We start from the raw sequence: 16,878 nt of genomic DNA, 5'->3' as shown, positions 1-16,878 counted from the left end.
TGGGCAGCGCCTCTTCCCCACCTGGGCTGGCCTGACTTCTTGGTTTAGGAAGCCAGATTCTCTGATTCCAGCCGACTGTGCTCAGTCATTCTTGCCTGTTGTTTTTTTCTTTTTTTTTTTTCCTTCGAGATAGGATCTCACTCTGCTGCCCAGGCTGGAGTGCAGTAATGAGATCTCGGCTCACTGCAGCTTCAAACTCCTGGGCTCAAGTGATTCTCCCACTTCAGCCTCCTGAGTAGTTTGGACCACAGGTGCGCTCCACCACTGCTCAGCTAATTTTCTTTTTTCTTAATAGTAGAGATGGGGTCTTGCTACATTGCCCAGACTTGTCTTGAACTCCTGGGCTCCAGCAATCCTCCCTCCTCACCCTCCCAAAGTGCTGGGATTACCAGTGTGAGCCACCACCCGGCCCCCTTAGCCACTCTGAAGAGAGCGTTTGTTAGCAACAAATTCTCTTAGTTTTCCTTCATCTGAGAATGCTTATTTGTCCATTCTTGCAGGGCATTTTTGTTTGTTTGTTTGATGGTTTTTTTTTTCTTTCAATAAGGGGAAAAATGTGCCACTTCCTTCTGGCCTTCAGAGTTGCATATGAGAAATCTATTGCCACTTGTGATGTTTTCCCCTTATAGATGAGGTGTCATTTCTTTCTCACAGCTTTCAAGACTTTTTATTTGCCTTTAAGTTTACAGAAGTTCAACTATGATGTCCCTTGGAGTGTCTTTGTGTTCATCCTGTTTGGTGGTTGCTAAGCTAAGTTTCTTGAGTCTGTAGCTTTGTCCTTTGCCAGAGTTGGTAAGTTTTTGGTCATGATTTCTTCAAATACGTTTCAAGGACCACCTCTTCCTACTCTCCTTCTGTGACTGCAATGGCGGGAATGTCAGGTATTCCATGTGGATCCCACAGGTCCCTGAAGTTTGTTTTTACACCCTGTTTTCTCTCCATTGTTCATATTGCTCTATCTTCAAGTTTACCAATTCTTTTCTTGTTACCTCCATTCTACTGTTGAGCTCATCAGCTGAGTATTTTAAGCAGTCAAAAGCTTTATATTTTAGTCCAGTTTTAGATTTACAGACCAGTCCAGCAGGTGGTACAGAATTCCGTCTGCTCACTCCACTTCCGTGCCTGTTTCCTCTATTGTTAACATCTTGGATTGTGGTGGTACATTTGTTAAAATGAATGAACCATTATTGACACATTATAAATAACTACCGTCTATACTTTACATTAAGGTTCACTCTGTTGTACAATTCTCTGAGTTTTGACAAATGCATAAAGGTATCTACCTTTACAATTTCATATAGAATAATCTTGCCACCCTAAAAATCCCCTGTACTTCACTCATCTATCCCCTTCCCCCGAAATTTCTGGCAACCCCTGATCTTTTTACCATCTGTATAGTTTTGACTTTTCCAGAATGTTATATAGTTGGATCCATACTATATATAACCTTTTCAGACTGGCTTCTTTCCCCTAGCAATATGCATTTGCGTATCCTCTATGTCTTTTCATTGTTTGATAGCTTATTTCTCTTTCTTTTCTTTTTTTTTTTTTAGACCGGGTCTCGTTCTGTCACCCATGGCGCAATCACTGCTCCCTTGCAGCCTCAAACTCCCAGGCTCAAGTGACCCTCCGAGTTCAGCCCAAGTAGCCCTGCCCTGCCCTGCCCTGCCCTACCCTGCTCTGCCCTTCCCTTCCCCTTTCTTTCTTTTTCTTTCTTTCTTTCTTTCTCTCTCTCTCTTTCTTTCTCTCTCTCTTTCTTTCTTTCTCTCTCTCTCTTTCTTTCTTTCTCTCTCTCTTTCTTTCTTTCTCTCTCTCTCTCTTTCTTTCTTTCTCTTTCTTTCTTTTCTTTCTCTCTCTTTCTTTTTTTTTTTTTTTTTTTTTTTTTTTTATGGAGTCTCACTCTGTTGACCAGGCTGGACTGCAGTGGTATGATCTGCAACCTCTGCTTCCTGGGTTCAAGCAATTCTTCTGCCTCAGCCTCCTGAGTAGCTGGGATGACAGGCATGCCCCACCATGCCCGGCTAATTTTCGCATTCTTAGTAGAGATGGGGTTTCACCATATTGGCCAGGCTGGTCTCGAACTCCTGACCTTGTGATCTGCCCACCTCAGCCTCCCACAGTGCTGGGATTACAGGCGTGAGCCACTGTGCCCGGGCTTTTTTGGTATTTTTTAATCATGTTGCTCATTTTCTTACTGTTGAGTTTTAAAAGACTTTAGTATATTTTGGATACAAGTCCTTTATTAAATATGTGTTTTGGAAATATTTTCCCCATCTCTTGCTCCCATCTTCATTCTCATAACAGTTTTTAACTTTAATAAAGTCCAACTGACCAATTTTTTTCTTTCATGCATTGTGCTTTTGGTTGTATCTTAACTGTAGGAGTTAAGATACTGTCACCCAGGCTAGAGTGCCGTGGCACAATCTCAGCTCACTGCAATCTCTGCCTCCCAGGCTCAAGCAATCCTCCTGCATTAGCCTCCCGAGTAGGGCACCACAGATGCGTACCACCACACCTGCTAATTTTTTGTATTTTTGGTAGAGATGAGGTTTCACCATGTTGCCCAGGCTGGCCTCAAACTCCTGAGTTCTAGCTATCTGCCTGCCTTGGCTTCCCAAAGTGCTGGGATTACAGGTGTAAGCCATTGCACCTGCCCTTAGCTGTATCTAAAAACACATCACCAAACCCAGGCCACCTGGATTTTCTCCTTTGATCTTCTAAATTTTTTAAAAATTATTATTATACTTTAATTTCTAGGGTACATGTGCACAATGTGCAGGTTTGTTACATATGTATACATGTGCCATGTTGGTTTGCTGCACCCATTAACTCGTCATTTACATTAGGCATCTCTCCTAATGCTATCCCTCCCCCATCCCCCCACCCCACAACAGGCCCCAGTGTGTGATGTTCCCAGCCCCTGGTGTCCAAGTGTTCTCATTGTTCAATTCCCACCTATGAGTGAGAACATGCAGTGTTTGGTTTTCTGTCCTTTGCGATTCTGCATTCTACATTTAGATCTTTGATCCATTTTGAGTTTTAATTTTCAAGAAGGATATAAAGTCTGAGCTTAGATTCTTTTTTTTTCTGTACATGGATGTCCAGTTTTTAAGCACCACTTGTTGAAGAGACTATAGTCCTTCATTTACTTGTCTTTGCTTCTTTGTCAAAGCTCAGCTGACTATATTTGCATAGGTCAATTTCCGGGCTCACTCTTTGGAACCATTGATCAATCTGCCTGTTCTTTCACTGATGCCATGCTATCTCAATTATTTAGCTGGATAGTAAGTCTTAAAGTTGGGTAGTGTCAGTCCTCTGAGTTGTCATTCTTCAGCATTTTGACTACTCTGAGTCTTTTGCCTCTTCATATAAGCTTTAGAATAAATGTGTTGATATCCACAAAATAACCTGCTAGAATTTTGATTGGAATTGTGTTGAATCTATAGATCAAGAAGGGGAGTATTAACATCTTAACAATACTGAGTCTTGCTATCCTTGCACATGAAATATCTATTGATTTATTTAGGTTTTCTTTGATGTCTTTCATCAAAGTTTTGAAGTTTTCCTCATATAGATCCTGTACATATTTTGTTTACTTTATTCCTACATATTTCATTTTGGGGGTACTCATGTAAATAGCATTGCGTTTGAAATTTCAAATTCCAATTTTTTCATTGCTAGTATATAGGAAAGGAAACAATTTTTAATATTAACCTTATGAAAATGGTATAGATTTGTGTCCCCACTCAAATCTCATGTTTAATTGTAATCCCCAGTGTAGGAGGAGGGTCTTGGGGTAGGTGATTGGATCATGGTGGAGGATTTCTCCCTTGACATTCTTGTGATAGTGAGTTCTCACCAGATCTGATTGTTTAAAAGTATGTAGCACCTCCCCCTTTTGCTCTCTCTTCCTCCTGCTCCAGCCATATAAGACGTGCCACCTCTCTCTTCACCTTCTGCCATGATTGTAAGTTTCCTGAGGCTTCCTCAGCTATGCTTCCTGTGCAGCCTGCAGAATTGTGAGCCAATTAAACCTCTTTTCTTTATAAATTACCCAATCTCAGGTAGTTCTTTATAGCAGTGCAAGAACAGACTAATACAGAAAATTGGTACTGGGAAGTAGAGCATTGCTATAAAGATACCTGAAAATGTGGAAGCAGCTTTGGAAGTGGGTAATGGGCAGAGGTTGGAACAGTTTGGAGAGCTTAGAAGAAGACAGGAAGGGCCGGGCGTGGTGGCTCATGCCTGTAATCCCAGCACTTTGGGAGGCTGAGGTAGGCGGATCACAAGGTTAGGAGATTGAGACCATTCTGGCTAGCATGGTGAAACCCCATCTCTACTAAACACACACACACACACACACACACACACACACACACAAATTAGCCAGGTGTGGTGGCATGCTCCTGTAGTTCCAGCTACTTGGGAGGGGCTGAGTCAGGAGAATCACTTGAGCTCAGGAGGCAGAGTGGTGAAAGTGGGCATCTCTTGTTCCAGATCTTAGAGGAAAGGCTTTCAGTTTTTTTCCCATTCAGTAAGATACTACTTGTGAGTGTGTCTTACATGGCTTTTATTGTGTTGAGGTATGTTTTTTCTATACCCTGTTTTTTTAAGGGTTTTTACAATAAAATGTTGAATTTTATCAAATGCTTTACAGCATCAATTCACATTATTATGAATTTTGTCCTTCATTTGTTGATATGATGATCACATTGATTTGCATTATGTTGAACCATCCTTCCATTCTTGGCATAAATTCCACTTGGTCATTATGAATAATTTTCAATATGTTGTGGACTTTGTTTTGCCTATAAATTTTCTTGAGGATTTTTGCATCAATTTTCCTTAGGGATACTGGCCTGTAGTTTTCTTTTTTAATGTGTCTTTGGTTTAAGTATCAGGCATTGAAATATTCCTCCCTCCTCTATTTTTTGGAATAGTTTGAATAGGATTGATCTTAGCTCTTCTGTAAATATTTGGTAAAATACAGCAGTGAAGCTATTGCTTCCAGGATTTTCTTTGTTGGTACTTTTTATTAAGGCTTTGATCTCATCATTTGTTATTGGTCGGTTCAGGTTTTGAATTTCTTCATGGTTCAATCTTGGTAGGTTGAACTACTACAAGAAAACATTGGGGAAATTCTCCAGGACATTAGACTGGGGAAAGATTTCTTAAGCAATACCCCACAAGCACAGGCACAAAGCAAAAGAGGACAAATGGGATCTCATTAAGTTAAAAAGCTTCTGCACAGCAAAAGAGACAATCAACAAAGAGAAAATCCACAAAATGGGGAAATATATTTGCAAACTATCCATTTGACAAGGCATTAATAACCAGAATATATAAAAAGTTCAAACAACTGTACAGAGAAAAATCTAATAATCTGATTTTAAAATGGGCAAAAGATCTTAATAGACATTTTCAAAGAAGAAATACAAAAAGCTAATAGACTTAGGAAAAGGTGACCAACATCACTGATTATCAGAGAAATGCAAATCAGATCTATGAGGAGATATCATCTCACCCCAGTTAAAATGGGTTTTATTCAAAAGACAGGTGATAACAAATGCTGGTGAGGATATGGAAAAAAGCGAACCCTTGCATACTGTTGGTGGGAATGTAAATTAGTGCAACCACTATGGAGAACAATTTGGAGGTTCCTCAAAAAACTAAAAATAGAGCTACCATATGATCCAGCTATCTCATTGCTAGATATATACACACAAAAGAAAATAAGTATATCAAAGAGATAGCTGCACTCCTATGTTTATTGCATTACTATTCACAATATCCAAGGTGTGGAAGCAACCTAAGTGTCCATCAACAGATGAATGCATAAAGAAAATGTGCATATATACAATGGAGTACTATTCAGCCATAACAAAGAATGAGATTCTGTCATTAGTGACAACACGGAATGGTGCTGGATGACATTATTTTTAGTGAAATAAGCCAGCCACAGAAAGATAAACTTTGCACATTCACACTCATTTTGGGGAGCTAAACATTAAAACAATTAAACTCATGAAGATAGAGTAGAATGGTTGTTACTCGAGGCTGGGAAGTGCAGTTGGTGGGAGGAAGTGGGGATAGTTAATAGGTACAAAACACAGTTACAATGAATAAGGTCTATTATTTGATAGCACAACAGGGTAACTACAGTCAGCAATAGTTTTTTTGTACATTTTAAAATAACTGAGTATAACTGAATTGTTTATAATACAAAGAAATAATAAATGTTTGAGATAATGGATATCCCATTTACCCTGATGTGATTATTATGCATTATATGTTTGTATCAAAATATCTCACGTACCCCATAAATATACATGCCTACTATGTACCCATAAAAACTGAAAAAGACCCATAGACGGTGACATCTGGGGATTCCCCTAATACAATAGCGGGTTCTGGCTGATCATCCCATAGGGAAGCCACTCAGCAGCCACACAGTTCCACTTACACACACACCCCTAGTAATCAGCTCTGTTAGTGTATAAACATTAAAATATGTGCAGACAATATCACAAGTCATACGGGAAATGGAAAGCAAGACCACAGTGAGGTACAACTCCATACCCATTAAAATGGCTATTATAATGCAAACAAAAAAGATGGAAAATAACCATCTGGTAATCAGATTATGTTACCTCTGGTCATATGTACTAAAGAAGAGGGAGAGAACTCAAGGCCCCAGAACAAGAGAGAAGTCCAGGCCAGGCTCTGGGCAGTAACTAGTCATGTGGACTCTGAACAATTACCTCATCCTTCATGGCCTCAATTTCCACATCTGTGAAATAAAGGGTCTGGCCAGGAGACACATAACAGCATTCTACATGTAACTGAAGAAATTGTGTCATGGTTAGGTGCGGGAGGGTAATTAATGGAATTGCCTCTAAGGGGCAAATAATTAACAGAATTGCCTCCAGTTTCTCCACGGCTTTCTAAAGAGGGGTGAAGACTTGCTGGATGCCAGATGTCTTCCAGGGATCCTAGAGAATTGGTCTAGGGAGGCAATGCTTTACTGTATTATAGAAGAGGAATTAATCACACTAATTGCTTACTCTGTACTTTTGCTTAATGATACAATACAAACAAATACAAGAGAAATAATTTTAAAGCAATCAAAGTGCCTTCAAGTTATTAAAGCTCCTGAAGAATCAAACATTACATCCATATATAGAATTAGTATACTAGGAGCAATTAACGATTTGATTTATAGATGTTTTTATATAGGTTTGATATGCAACAAGTCTAGGGGTATAAAAGTCAATAAAATCTGTCTTCTAATAAGCAGCAGTTTCTGCCTTTTTCTTAAAAAATAAATTATTATATCAAAATGGTAAAAATGAACATTTTAAAATAAAAATTATCAACATATATTATCATTCTGCCTACTGAATTTTAATTTATCCTCAAAGTTCCAAAAAAAAAACCTTCTTTCTCATGCAAAGTTTCCCCATATCCCTAATTAGGATGAATTATTGAAGCATCCTGGTGATTCCTGAACACTTTCCATCCTTCAGTTATTCAGGTCCAGTTTAATGGCACCTGAGAACAATTATATACTGAAAACTGTGCTAAACTGACAAAGGCGACCATACAGGGGCATACCTGTACCCTCACATCAGCTCCCAAGTCTCCAGAGGGAAACGGACAGGACATGATGAATCAGCTCTCTTTTTACTGTATTATGCTTGGAAAGATTGTTATGGAGACACAGAAGACAGATAAATCAACCTTGCCTGGAAAACTGGAAACAGGTTCAAACAGGAGGCAAATTTAGACCAATATGTACCAAGAACTCACTGATTCTTACAGGAGTAGGATATTACCAGACAGACAAGTGAAATGACAAAGCCATTCTAGAAATAGAAAAGGTAAGCAAAAGAACCGAGAAGTGGAAGTTGAAGGCCAGCTCTGGGCGCTTTGTGACCAGAGCCCAGTTGGCAGTGGGAAGATTTATGCTCTATACTAAGGACGTTCTCTGTAATGACACTCCACCATGTTGCACTAATAATTTAAGAGCATTTATATGAATATATACAATTCAGGGAAAGATAAAGAGAAAAATTTGCTATCAACTCTGTGTAGATTTGGAAACTGGTATCAAAGGAACAGTTTCAGCTGCATTTCTTTGTCTAGAAAGTTTTATTAAAAATGTAGTCTACTAACCTGAGCCTCAATTTTTGTCAATAAACTAAAAAATGCTACACAAACCATCACAGAATTCACTTTGTCCTTGCAGGAAAGAAAAAAGAAGAAAACAAACCTCCATACGAGAGGGGGTCTAAAAGAACTCTCTAAACCCCCATGATTTTGCAGGAGACAAGATAAGGGTAATCACCTGCAGCACCTGGACCCATCTAGATTAACTACATTTAATGAGGCTCCAGAGGAAGGTCTTCAGGACTCAGACCTTAGTTATGATTAGAAATTAATCACCTATATCTTCAGATAGCCCCCGTTCCATGTTTAGAAAGAGATCTTCATACATTTTCATACATTTGAGAACCCATCTTCATACATTTGAGAACAGGGTCACTGAGAGGGAGTCTCTGAGGTCACAGAGTGTATTAGTTCATTTTCACTGCCATGAAGAAATACCCGAGACTCGGTGATTTACAAAGGAAAGAAGTTTACTTGATTCACAGTTCCACATGACTTGGGAGGCCTCAGGAAACTTACAATCATGGTGGAAGGGGAAGCAAACATGTCCTTCTTCACATGGCAGCAGGAGAGAGAAGTGCAAAACGAAGAGGGGAAAGGCCACTTACAAAACCATCAGATCTCGTGAGAACTCATTCAGTTTCACGAGAACAGCATGTGGGAACCACTCCCATGATGTAATCACCTCCCACGAGGTCCCTCCCCCAAAATGAGGGGATTACAATTAAAAATGACATTTGGGTGCAGACACAGAGCCAGACCATATTACAGAGCCAGAAGAGCTGAGCAGTGGGCGCTTAGTAAATGTTCATTAAACCAAACCCCTGCACAAGGCTGGTTTCATAGAGGTGCCACCTGTGCAATGGCAAAAGCCCCACACTCAGAGGGGACCTGAACTTGGTTTAATGCTATGTTTTCACTGCCTTCAAATTCTTAACAATTTTTGAACAAATGACTCCATTTTCAGTTCACACTGGGTCCTGCAAATTATGTACCCAGTCCTGCCCCTGAAACAAAGATATTGTTTGTTCATGAAGGGGCTCCCTCGACCCTTCCCTGCCCATCTCACTCCAAGATGCCCTAAGTAAAGGAACACAAAGAGCTAGGAGAAGGTAGTAGTTGATGATGATCTTGGAGGTCCCACCTGATCATGGCTGGCCATGCATATGTGTGGGTGGGAGAATTCGCTTGCTCTCTCCTGGCAGCCTCCATCCCATGCACAAGGCCTGCACTTTGCCTGTCTGTACCCCTACGTCCTCTACCTGACTCAGACCAGGAGTGTGGATTGGGGAGGGGAGGCATTGGGCCCAGTGCTCCTGGTCCCAGCTGGAGTTCCCTGTTGATCTGGGAGATTTGGCTCCTCTGACTACTCCTTCGCCATCCCCATTAGGACAGGAGTTGGTGAAAGGGACAGGGTAGGAGGCTTAATTAGCAGCCAGGACCAGGCAGCAGGCAGTGGGGCAAAGATCAGGCTGACTTTTCCTGCTACAGATCTGCTCTCTGGAAGAGGCATTCATGGACTGGTTTAGGCTATGGCTTGGCTATTTTAGAAATATTCTTAACCCTTCCTGAGTCACTGGTGTTATCAGACTTCTCTCCCAGGGCACAGAGCACCAGACTGTTCCCTCTCCCTGTCCCCTCCTCCCCAGTCCCTGCTTTCCTCCCTGGCAGCTGAGAAGGTCAGAGTTTTCTCAGGGGTGGGGCAAGTTGACTTCTGCCAAGGAAAACTCCCGGGTCCCTGAGCCCCCTTCTTTGTCCTGCCCTGTGACTTTTCCCTCTTCATCACAGCTCTGGACTCAGCCAAGTGGCAGAATGGGCATCACCTCAGCCCTTCTTCTCATCTTATAAAATTGGAACCTCAGACTCTCTCATCTGAAAACAGCTGACCTGCATCCCAAGAGTAAGATGGGAAGCTGTAGTCCTGACTTCAAACCTCTGGCAGAGCAGGAGCCCCTGCGTGCCTGGCTTTGATGCCCCATTAGGGGCAAGTTTCCACAGCCAGAGCCCCTCATGGGGTTCCCTCTGCCTGTTTTTTCCTCCACTCCAGGTCCTTCCCAGAGTCTGGCTTCTTGGAAAAGCCTAGGCCAGGATATAGGCATTACCTGTGTAAGGCCAAGGGGAGTCCCACTGCGGGCCAGAAGGGCTCAACATCAATATATCTGAAATTCAAGCCATACAGGGGGAAGAGATATTGGCTCAGTGTCAAGGGTTTCTGTGTCCATGCTGGGCTTGCCTGAGCTGGGAGGCCAGGACATCTGGGCTTTGTGATGCCTTCTGACACTAGGAGTTGGAGTTTGCCACCAACTGCTATTGGGAAGGCTTGACTTGGTGATACAAGCATAAGGCTGATGATGCCACACAAATGCCCAAGGGCCTGTGGTGTGCCTGACACTGTCCTGGGCAGTGGGTACAGAGGATCAATAATCATTCTCTTCCTGAGAAAGGAAGCTCTCTTGGGCTGGTTAACCAGGCATCTGGCCACAAGCCTGGGCCAGTGTTGATGGGCTCCGGCAAGTGAGTCATCCCAACTAATTCCCCCTTCTCCAGGTTATCACAACCAGCCCAGCTCTAGAAGTGAAAGAGCTGGCTGCAGATGGGGGTGAGGCCAGATGAAAATGTTTTCACTCCCCTCAAGGGCTGCAGAGGGGGCTCTTGCAAAGGGGGTCATTGAGCTGCAGTTTCTTCTGTCTCCAATCCAGAAAGAGCCTGATGGATTGATAAAGGTGTCCTGGGAAAGATTTTGAGTTCAAAGAGACAATCCGCTCCAGGAACTCCAGAAGAATTTTGTCTGGCGTTTAAAGAGTAAGAAGCTGCTGGGTGTGGCAGCTCACACCTGTAATTGTTATTATGCTTTGGGAGCTACAGGCATGAGGATCACTTGAGGCCAGGAGTTAGAGCTAACAGTCTGGGCAATACAGTGAGACGCTCCCCACTACAAAAAAAAGCAAGAAGACCCCTCTCTTTACCCCTACTTGAGAGACGTGACTAGAGGGGCAGAAAGCTGGATGTCGGTGGGGGAGTCTCTCTCTTCAGGCAGAGGTAGGGCTGCTTCCTTGGACAGAGGCATAGATGGTATTTCTGGCTCTGCAGTTCCTGATGAAGACATACTGGGGCACCCAGGCTAACTTTTGGCAAAACTAGGAGCTGAACTCAGGAGTCCCTGATGCCAGCCTCGCTGATGCGACCCCCCCTCCCCTCCCCCATGTGTCTTGCTCCCTAGCTCCCTCCCCACCAGCTTCCAGGCCAGGAGCCCCAGCTGGCTGGCGGAGGATGTCTTGCTCCTCAGCAGTTAGGATTTTTAAGTATTTATAGGAACATGGAACAGATCAGTGGCTGACAGGCCCAGGGAGTGTGCAGGCCCCTTCCCAGAGGTCAGCAGCTTCACTCTCCCTTCCTGCACCCCATCCTGATTTGATGGAACCCAGGATGACAAAGAGGGAGTAGGTGAGCAAGGTATGGGGTGGCAGCCTCCATAGGAGCTCAAAGGATGTATTTGTCCATCTGCCCTGGGCTCAGCTTCCACACTCTGAGTCACTCACATCCCTCTACTCTAGCCGGAGCTCACCTGTGTGCCCACACGACCAAGACCACACTGACCCCAAATGCACACTGTTTCAACTCTCAACACTTCACTGTCACACTCACGTGTGTACACACATGCTTTCTAAATTCCACAGCCACATGGATGCTCACAGGCTCACACCTTTGCACACACACAGGCTCACTCACAGACCTACGGGGGGCCCAGATCCCGGTCATTCCCCACAGGTCTTAATAAGGGTTCTGGGAGGGAAACTTGTTTCCTGTCTAAGGCAGGGTGGGAGTGTGTGTGTGTGGGGGGAACGAGAGTGAGTGTGAGAGTGCGCGTATGTTAGTGTGGGTGTGTATGTGTGTAAGGAGCAGGAGTGACTGGGTCCTGAGTTTAGGGAGTGGGGAAGAGAAAGGAGAGATGGAGACAAGCGTGGACCAAGAGACTCTCAGAGCTGACATCCTGGAAGGGAAGCCAGGCTGAGATAAGAGCAAGGCAAAGAAATAGACACCGACAAGGATCAAGCCAGGGCGGGGTAGGGACTGGGGACAGAGCCTGCCCCCATGAGAAGCTGTCACATTGTTGCTCAGGTGGCCTGTGACAGCAGCGCCATCTCCAGCTGGAGCCTCCCCTCTCTGGATCTTGTCATTGTAACTTTGCTTTGCTACGTGGGCAGCCAGTTGTGGTGACAGGCAGGGAATATGGTGCCCAGGGCAGCTAGCCATGCCACTCCAGTCCGGCTGCCAACCCACCTGTCACTGCCCATCTCATCACCTGTGGGGGTGGGGGTGGGTGCAGATGAAACCAGCGATCAGCTTGGCTACCTTTGCCTCTTAGTGCCACAGTGGAGGCTAGGGGAGCAACCGGCCTTCCTCCCCAAAAGGTGGGCAGGGTTAACCGGACTTTGCCCAGGTCACTGAAGCTTGCAGCTGAGCTTGGGGAGAAGGGGCTGTCTCTGCTCCCAGGCACCCAGGAACTACTGGAGAGAGACAGGAACCAGCATATGAGGCAGGGGCTTAAGGAGGAGGTTGGAGAAGACACGCTTTTGGCATAAACCGGGGGCCCCTCTCTGCGCTGAGCCGGCGGCCTGCGCGGTGCTGAGCCTGCCCCTGGCGGCGTTCGCCTGGGACAGCGCCTGAGCGGTGGCCGATCCCACCTGGATGTCCCGGGCTGGCTCCCACCCCACGCCGTCCCCGGCCGCAGTGGGGAGAGGCTCGCGCTGGTCCTTGCCCTGCTTGGCGGCGGCTGCTGCCGGGCTCGGGGTCCCGCGTCGCACACGCCCCATCAGCCCTGGCCACCGCTCCAGAGGGAACGCCCCGGGCAGCCGTTCCGGGCCCAGACGGCTGCGGGCCCCGGAGCCGAGAGAAGAAGCAGGTCCCAAGGCCGACTCCGCAGCAGCATCTCCGGCTTTGTCCGGGAAGCAGAGGCCGCCGCCGGCCACAGTCGTGGGCGAGAAGAAGGGCGCGAGGCGGCCGGGGCTCCTGCCGGGCACCCCACGTGCGCGTCGGTCGGGCCTCTCCATGACAGCTGCGGCCCGGGCTGCCTGGGGCCTGGGGCCTGGGGCTCCGGCGCGGTCCGGCCTCGAGAAAGGAAGGCGCTGCCCCAGTGGGGAAGGGGCAAGGCTGCGGCTCCGGCCACCGGGCGGGGGCACAGAAACTACCCCGGCGCCGTCTGAGCGCCCAGATCCGTTCCCGCCGCGGCCAGGAGACACCCGAGAGCGCCGGCGGCCGGGGGACCACAGGTCCTGGAACTCACCAGGCGACCTCGCGGCGCAAAAGCGGGCGGAGCTTGAGACGGGGCTTGGCTAGTCGGCCACGCTCCACCCCCGGGGGGCGGTGGGACTCGGATTTCGCCGCTGGTTTTAAAATTGTGCCTGCGGAGCCCAGGACGCTGGGAGGAGCGTTCTGCGCCCCTCTGGTCGCGGTCTCCGCGCTAAACCGACTTCCAGAGCTGCCTCTGTTCCCTGGAGGGGCGGAGGGGCGGGCGCCGAAGTCCCACGAAGTCGCAGGTCCTCAGCCTGGGGCCTGCCTGCTATGCTCCGGATGCAGGGGTGTACTCTGACTCGCTGCGCTGCTCCCTGGGGGCCGAGGCGTGCGCTGCAGGCTGGAGCTGCGGCTCCGAGGCTTTCAGGAGCCCCGGCTCCGCCATCGGTGGAGAAACGCTGGGGGCTTCGAGGTCGCGGCTTCCGGAAATCCGGTTACTGAACGGAGTTAGGGGTCAGGTTCCAAAGGGATAGCGCCCCGGGTTGTAATCACCACCTGGCCCGCCGCTTCCGCAGCCGCGAGTCTAGCGCGGAGCTGTTGGGTGGACCAAGCGGGTGAGGCGCGGGCAGTCAGCGGCTCCGCCTCGTAATTCTCCTCCGACCGGGGCCCAGGGGCTGGCCCCACCTTTCCCTCGGTCACCCACCAACGCCATTCCCTAGATCCCCAGCACCCCTCCAGGCCCCGTTCGCTTCAGAGGCGCGAGACCCGGAAAACAAGGAAGAAGCGAGCTCAGCCTCAATCCCCGTTCCCACCTCACTTTCGGGGCCGCTGCGCTGGAGAATTAAAGGAGGCGGATCCCGGATTAAAGCCGCTCCCTTCGCAGCCTCTCTCCCCTTTCCTTCTGTCTGTGATGATTTCTTTATTGTCAGGCGAGAGCCAGGCTCTCCGCGCTCCCGGGACCGGGCGGATGGGAGGGGGTTCTGGAGCTTACGCCTGGCGTCGGCGGGGGTGACCCCAGCGCCCTCGCCCGTGCAGGGGGAACAGCTGGTTCCCGCGGGGGTGGGGAAACCTGGACGGCGTGGGCTCGGGCGCCTGGCAGGCACGCGGGGCCTGTAAGGCTTGGCCACTGTCACGGGTCCTGTAGTTGTTATTTCCCCGCTCGCCACGCCCTTCTCCTGGGACTGAGATTGATTCCCTGGCGGGTGTCGGGGACCTGGCGCCCTTGCAGGGACGACCCCGGAGTCTGATATGCGGACTTTAAGATCAGACGCTTGGGGGCCGGGCTGGGAAAAACTGGCGGAAAATATTATAACTCTACTCTCAATGCCAGGCTGTTGTAGAAGCTCCTGGGACAAGCCGTGAAGTCCCCGCAGGAGGCTTCCGCGATATCCTAGGCGGTTTCTGAGTCCGCCACGGTCTTTTCCATTGACTCACAAGCGCCGCCTGGAAGAGGAGGCCGCTCTGGACACGTCGGCGGCGCCTTTGCCTGGGGGAGCGCAGCCCGGAGCTGTGGCGTGGCCGCGCTGGGAGCGGTGTGTCAGAGGCTGGGCCTGGGGACCCGAGGTTGGGCTGGGCGCAGGAGGTGGGCTCAGGGTTCTCCAGAGCACTCCCCTGAGCTAACCCGCAGGACGGCCGGGCCAGTAGGCATGGGGCCCGTGCGGTGACCTGCGGCCCCGAGGCTGGAGCAGCCACTGCAAACGCCGCGCTGGCCCCAAACACTGCGTCCTTGAAATGTTTTAATTAAGAATAATTAATAGGGCCGGGAGTGGAGGCTCAAGCCTTAATCTCCAGCAACTGGCGAGGCCGAGGAGGGAGGATCCCTTGAGCCCAGAGGTTCAAGACTAGCCTGGACAACACAGTCAGACTCCGTCCCTACAAAACAAACAAACGAAAATAAAACAAACACAAAACGAAATTAGCCGGGCGTGGTGGCGCGGGCCTGTGGTCCCAGCTCCTCGGGAGGCTGAGGCGGGAAGATGGCTTGCGACCGCACCACTGCACTCCAGCCTGGGCGGCAGAGCAAGACCCTGTCTCGAAAAATGTATATGTCTGGGTAAATGTATAGATTTTAAAACTATTTTGAAGGCGGCCTTTTTAACTTTAAACTGCCCACTCTGGAGGAGACGCTTGACCCAGCGCTTTCCCTAAAGTTCGGTGCCCAAAGTCCACCTTCCCCTGGTTGGGGTCTCTGCCTTCAGCCAAGCCCTGCCTCCTGCAGAGGTGGGCTCCATGGTGTCTCCCGCTCCGCCCCAACTGGAAACAGTGTAAAGAATTGTCCGCGGGGCGCGGTAGCTCATGCCTGTAATCCCAGCACTTTGGGTGGCTGAGGCGGGCAGATCGCTTGAGGTCAGGAGGTTGACATCAACCTGGCTAACCATGCTGAAACCCCGTCTTTACTAAAACTACAAAAATTAGCCGGGCGTGGTGGCGGGCGCCTGTAATCCCAGCTACTCAGGAGGCTGAGGCAGGAGAATTGCTTGAATCCGGGAGGCGGAGGTTGTAGTGAGCTGAGATCGCGCCACCGCACTCCAGCCTGGGCAACAAGAATGAGACTGCGTCTCAAAAAAAAAAAAAAAAAAAAAGATTTGTCAGCTAGAGGGAGCGGCAATTCAGAAGAAGCACACTTAAGCCAAGTCCTCAAGCCTAGAAAGCATGAAGCAGGAGAGGCGTTTTGAAAGCGTAAGGACAAAAGACCATGGGCATGGATGGCTGATTCCGGGATCAGCATCGTAATTTGTTGAGAAGGAGGCCGTGCTGTGCTGCCAGTTATTGCAGGTCGTGTCAGAATTTGATTGCAGTTCCTTCCACCTGGCATAAGGAGACACCATCAGCCTGATTGGGAGGGTCATGATGAGATGGAGTCCGCCGAGGTGGCGGCGCTGAGCTGACCACGCCACTGACCATAGAGTGGAGCCTTTCCTGCCCCCTTAACCGCAGCTAACATCAAAAGCACTGATATGGGCTGTGTATCTGCGCTGGAACCTGAGTTGGTCTTTGTCTGTAATTAAGATTCTTCTGGGTTTATTTTGCCTTTGTCTGTAATTACGATTCTTCTGGGTTTATTTTGCCAGTTCATTATCCAGCCCTCTGAAATCAGGCCTCCCAAATTTAGCAGGTGCTGGGGAGGACCCCAGGGAGTGGCTTGTGGGGGCTAGCTGGTGAAACTGCCCTTTCCTTTCTGTTCTATGGGTGTGATGGTGTTTGAGAAATATAGGCTATGGTTCAGGCGCACTTCACGTGTGCAAAGATGGAGAAAGCACTCACCTACACATTTAGGCTCAGAATATTGATTGAAACATTTTGAATGATAAAAAATAAAATGTTATTTTTAAAGTTTCTCTGAGATTTCCCTTAAGTTTTGGTAGATATTCTTAAATTTTAGTGATCTCAGTTTGGGAATTAAGTAAGTCAAATATTGTATCCTTATTATTAGTTATATAGAACTATGCCTTAGACTTTGTTAGAAACTTCTGCTTC

The 16,878-nt window shown here is 47.8% G+C and overlaps 1 protein-coding gene across 1 annotated transcript; it reads left to right on the top strand.

Annotated features, from left to right (window-relative positions):
• Positions 1–6,297: 6,297 nt before the first annotated feature.
• Positions 6,298–14,346, top strand: LOC100592567 (translation initiation factor IF-2). Its single transcript, XM_030797809.1, has 2 exons — positions 6,298–8,339; positions 11,405–14,346. The coding sequence occupies exon 2, from the start codon at positions 12,859–12,861 to the stop codon at positions 13,504–13,506; it is 648 nt and encodes a 215-aa protein (XP_030653669.1). The 5' UTR covers positions 6,298–8,339; positions 11,405–12,858; the 3' UTR covers positions 13,507–14,346.
• Positions 14,347–16,878: the final 2,532 nt, after the last annotated feature.

Source organism: Nomascus leucogenys, chromosome 18 (genome assembly GCF_006542625.1).
Source record: "Nomascus leucogenys isolate Asia chromosome 18, Asia_NLE_v1, whole genome shotgun sequence".
Classification (NCBI taxonomy): Eukaryota; Metazoa; Chordata; class Mammalia; order Primates; family Hylobatidae; genus Nomascus; species Nomascus leucogenys.
The sequence above is the reverse complement of the archived record's forward strand: the minus strand, read 5'-3'. Positions and strand labels throughout refer to the sequence as shown.

Excerpts from the sequence above, each read along its gene's own strand:
- LOC100592567 (XM_030797809.1), top strand. The coding sequence starts at position 12,859 with ATGTCCCGGGCTGGCTCCCACCCCACGCCGTCCCCGGCCGCAGTGGGG.